General features: G+C 38.4%; 1 protein-coding gene and 1 non-coding gene across 2 annotated transcripts; one reads left to right on the forward strand and one right to left on the reverse strand.

The window, feature by feature from the left end:
* Positions 1-3,407: 3,407 nt before the first annotated feature.
* On the reverse strand, positions 3,408-3,962 carry LOC138899080 (uncharacterized). Its single transcript, XM_070185195.1, has one exon. It carries the CDS (start codon positions 3,960-3,962, stop codon positions 3,408-3,410), a length of 555 nt encoding a protein of 184 aa, XP_070041296.1.
* Positions 3,963-4,780: 818 nt separating this feature from the next.
* LOC117281760 (small nucleolar RNA R71) lies at positions 4,781-4,887 on the forward strand. The gene has a single exon (XR_004512393.1). It is a non-coding gene; the product is annotated as a small nucleolar RNA R71 (small nucleolar RNA).
* Positions 4,888-5,296: the final 409 nt, after the last annotated feature.

Here is a 5,296-nt window from a genome sequence, read left to right on the forward strand (position 1 = left end):
AAAAGTGGAGCATGGTAGAGGAAAGCATATGCAAACAAAGATCAAGAGTGCAATGGCTTAAGTTGGGTGATTCTAACACAACTTTCTTCTTTGCTGGTATGAAAGGAAGAATTTGACATAACCAGATAAAAATGCTTACAATTGATGATGAAAGCTTGATCAAAACAACATAAGGCATTGAGCATGAAGTAGTAGGTTTCTACAAAAGATTACTAAGAAAGTCAGATAATAGCATGCCTGCTATTAATCCTAGTATAATGAGGAAAGGTTCAGGACTTACAAGATTCCAACAATTACAACTCATCTCCCCTTTCACTAAAGTTGATGTGGTGCAAGCATTATAGGGAATAGGAGATTCTAAGGCTCCAGGAGGGGATGGATTTAATGCCTACTTCTACAAAAAGGCATGGCACTTAATTGGAGAGGATGTTACAAAGGATGTACTGAAATTCTTTAATGAGGGTTCCATGTACAAGCCAATAAATAGTACCTCAATCACACTGATTCCCAAAGTAAAGAATCCATCTTCCATCAAGAAGTATCGACCATTTTCATGTTGCATTATTATATACAAAATTATCTCAAAGATAATCACAAGCCGACTGCAACCAGTGATGGACTCCTTAATAGACATGAGTCAAGAAACATTTGTACTAGGAAGAGTACTGAATGATAATATCCTACTAGGGTATGAGCTTGTAAAAGGATACGGAAGGAAAGGAATTTCACACAGGTGTATGGTCAAGATTGATATGCAGAAAGTGTATGATTTTTTAGAGTGGGGGTTTCTTGAGCAGGTTCTCACATAACTGAATATCCCAGAAATATTCCTATCATGGATCATGACATGTGTCACTACAGTATCCTATTCTATTGTTATAAATAGCAAGCCAACAGCTCCCTTCGATGCCAAAAGCGGAGTCAGACAAGGGGATCCACTGTCGCCATATCTTTTTGTCATGTCCATGGAATACTTGACCATAATCTTAAAGACTTTGAAGGACATGCCTGACTTTAACTATCATCCCCGATGTGAGAAGCTGAACATAGTGCAACTCAGCTTTGCACATGATTTATTGCTGTTTTGCAGAGGTGATGTGGTGTCTATTCAACTTCTCTATGAGTGTTTTCAGCACTTTTCCAGCTCCTTAGGACTGATTGCAAACCAAGACAAAAGTTGTATCTATTTTGGAGGGTATTAATGGATGTTCAGCAACAGATTAACCAGTGCCTAGGCTTCTCCACAGGCACACTACCATTCAGATACTTGGGGGTTCCATTAAGTACCAAAAGATTATCTGTAGCTCAGTGCCAGCCCACAACAAGTGCAAAACACTATCAATTACAGCACTAACAAAAGTAAAATGTAGTGAATTAGGGTGCAATAAGACACTACAATACGCAATTATAACCTACCATCAATACCCCACACTTAAACCATTGCTCCTCCTCGACCAATCAAATTACACTTCAAATAAACACGACCTTTTCCAACAAATCTCATAACTCATCACACTAAGAATATTTAAAACAAATTAAGCACAACACTGTAACATCCTCGCCTCAAGATTTGACTTAAAAGCATCACACATTATTTGAAACCTACTCACTTACTCTAACACAGAGGTCAACGACATTAACTTTCTTTCATGAATCAAGTGCCCTCACACAACAATAGAGAGTAGTTCGACACACAATAAAATTTAAGAACAATCGGGAACTTAAGATAGAAAGAATTCACTCACTCTCTGGAACAACATTCATATTCCACAAAAGACGTATCATAGGCTTGCCCGTAGTGTACTACTCGACTAATTGAGCTCATTCAGTCAAGGATCATGTATGACTTTCATTTGGTTGTAATGTAGGCTGCGGGATGGGTATGATACATTTAGATATAAGAGTGACTAAACCTCCCTAAGAACTTTTAATACAAATAATTAACCATTCAAAACCCCACACTTATGTCAAACCATAACTCATCATTCACATCAATATACATTAACTCCCTACTTCCTTCAGCACAATTACATCAAGTTACCACTATCAAGGAACAATTTTCACACTCATTCAGTTATTTTTTTCCCTTTCTTTTTCAATTCATGTGGCTCTTACTTTTTCAAAATAGTGCACCTTTCTCCTTATTTCATTAGTTCCACTCAAAAGCCAAACCAACCACCCCACACTTCAACTTTTACAAAGTTCATAACAGTTTCAAGTGCTCATGAGAGGTAAACGGTTCAAATAAATGGTCAATTCATACAAATGGGTAAGGCTTGTAATGTAGTTTCCAAAGAAATGATTAAAGGCTCAACAAGATTAACTAAGATACATAACAATTAGGTGGGTAAAAGCATATAACTGGCTCAACAAAGAAATGCCTATATCACTTCAAAGACTGAATAAAACTACTATTTCGCTTTGCAAGCACATGGGGCAAGTTCTAGACATCAAATGCAATGCACAAAATAATACAAAACCTCACACACACATCGCACATAACTCACTCAGGATTGGACTCATCAAGACACTCTAGACAAAGCAGTTAAGCAAAGTTAAGATCATGCAATTTAAGGTACTTGTACAAGAGTCAAAAATTGAGCCTAAGCGTCACAACTTAAGCACTCACTATTCTCAAGGCATCATAAATTCAAGAGATATTTCTTTCAATCTAAACCATAGCACAAGGTTTCCTACTCCTAACAAAAATAAAAACTAACTACACCAGGTTCAAACAAAACCCTTGGAAAAGAACCGCGGCACAAAGAAATACCAAGGGGGATTTGTTACACTACCTAACAAAAGAAAATCTTTTTGTTTTTTTATTTCGACTTTAATCCCTTAATAAACCTGTCGAACGATATCCATCGTAGGGAAATATCAAAAAATTTAAAATTTTTATGTTTTTTCCAAATTGTTTTTTTCTATCTACTAAAACTAACAAAAAAAACTAATATACATACATACAACATATCCTCCACCCCACACTTTAAGTTGTGGCATGTCCCCATGACACATAATTAAAAAGTATAAGGTAGATGAAACTTTCCTGAACATCTAGTCGGGGTCTAAGTCGAAGTCGGGCTCCGTTCCTCACGCCCGAACTAATGCACACATCCATGAAGACAGTTTCTTCTCAGCCTTTTAGGGGTACACCCCACACTTATCTTTTTCTCTTAGTGTATCCTTCTCTTTCGAGCCCTTCACTTTCCACTTAACACTTGTAGCTAGTTTTTCTTTTTGCACCCCCATTTCTACATCCATCTTTAAAGTCACAGTTTCCTCACCCACTCTAAGCATGAGTTTTCTCTCATGTATATCTAATATCGCTCTAACTGTCACTAAGAATGGTCTTACTAGGATGAGGGGGACCTCCTTGTTCTCCTCCATATTCACCACTATAAAATCTACAGTATGAACTTATCCACCCGAACTAACACATCTTCCACTATCCCCTTGGGTATTAGAGTCGTTTGGTCTGCCGGCTGCAATGATATTGGTGTAGACCTTATCTCTTCGATCTCCTCCTCCAGTTTACTATAAATAGATAGAGGCATTAAGTTAATTGAGGCACCCGAATCACATAAAGTCTTATTAAAATTTATAGTTCCTAATGAGCAAGGCATGGTAAAACTCCCTGGATATCCACACTTTTGTGGGATTTTATTTTGCAATATCGCGCTGCAATGCTCTGTGAGCTTCACCACTGAGGTTTCCTCCATTTTCCTATTCTTTGTAAGGATTTCCTTCAAGATTTTGGCATAAGCAGGCATTTGTGAGAGCACTTCTGTAAATGGAAAATTTAAATGAACCTGTTTCAGCACATCCAGAAATCTGACAAACTGCTTGTCCAGCTTTTCTCTACTTTTCTTTTGAGGGAAGGGTAAAACAAGCATATAATGGCTCTCCTTGGGTTCCTCCCTTCTTGATTTTTCTTCATTCTTATTTTTCTCAGTTTTCATCGGGCCTTTCTTCTTATTGTCATCATCAATTTTCAGCTGCCCCCCCTTTTTTTTACAAGTATCACATCTTTCTGGATCGGGGTGGGATCTTTCAACCCTTGCCCACTTCTCAAGATCACAATATTTACCGTTTCTTTGGGATTCTTTTATGTATCAGCGAGGATAGTGCCTGGAATCCTCTCAGATAATATTGTTGCAATCTGTCCCACTTGCTTCTCCAAATTGGGAATTGTTGCCCCTTGTATTTCAAATCTTTCACCAGTTTTCACAATGTAGGCCTTCATAAGATCTTCTAAACCCACTTGATTGGCCTGTTCAGACTGAAACCGCTGCCTCGACTTATTCATAAAACCATTAGCTCCTTGTCCTTGAAATCTGGGGTTGTTACGCATTTGCAGCTCCATAAAAAACCAGGGTACTTCTGTCCCATTGCATTAAAAGTAGAGTTCCCCACAACATTCACTTCCTCAGTTGAGGCTTGACACTCATGAGTACGGTGTCCTCTTCCACATATATCATAAGCTGCATGAGGCTCATTTTGTATAGAGGCTAAGGTCAACTTCCGTATTTCTTTTGTCATAGAATCAAGTTGTATCGGAACAGATGTACTAGCGTTAACCTGGTGAACACCAGTCAATCTTCTTCTTTCGGCACTCTCAGAGGACCACTAATTTGCATCTTCAGATGACTCATCAAGAATAGAACCTATCTCCTCTTGAGTCTTCGTCATCAACGGGCCTCCAGCTGTACTGCTCAATGTTCTACGTGAGGTCGGTGTCAATCTATCTCAAAAGTCCTGGAGTTACATCTAGAGTTCAATTTCGCTATGTTGACACTTTCTAACAATCTCCTTAAACCTCTCCCATGCTTCAAAAATAGTTTTCGTATATTTCTGGCATAAGTTATAGATTTCTCTTCTAAATTTGCCCGTTTTAGCTTAGGAGAAATATTTAACAAGGAATTTTCTGGTCATCTCCTCCCAAGCTCTAATTAATCGCGTGGGCAAGCTTTGAAGCCACTGTTTTGCATCATCTTTAAGAGAAAAGGGGAATACCCTTAAATACACTGCATCTTGTGACACACCATTATATTGAAAGGTGTTCATAATCTCCTCGAAGTCCATTAGATGTGTGTTTGGATCTTCGTTTGGCTTCCCTTTGAAGACACAACAATTCAGAAGGGTTTGAAGCAACATTTGCTTCAACTCGAAATTGTTTGCTGCAATTGGAGGTGGTCTAACACTTGATAAACCTTGATTGTAGACCGGTCTAGCATAATCACCAAGTGGTCTCCCATGCCCGGGAGATATATTTCCGAACTAATCTGCAGCCAAC

Source organism: Nicotiana tomentosiformis, chromosome 9 (assembly GCF_000390325.3).
Source record: "Nicotiana tomentosiformis chromosome 9, ASM39032v3, whole genome shotgun sequence".
Lineage (NCBI taxonomy): Eukaryota > Viridiplantae > Streptophyta > Magnoliopsida > Solanales > Solanaceae > Nicotiana > Nicotiana tomentosiformis.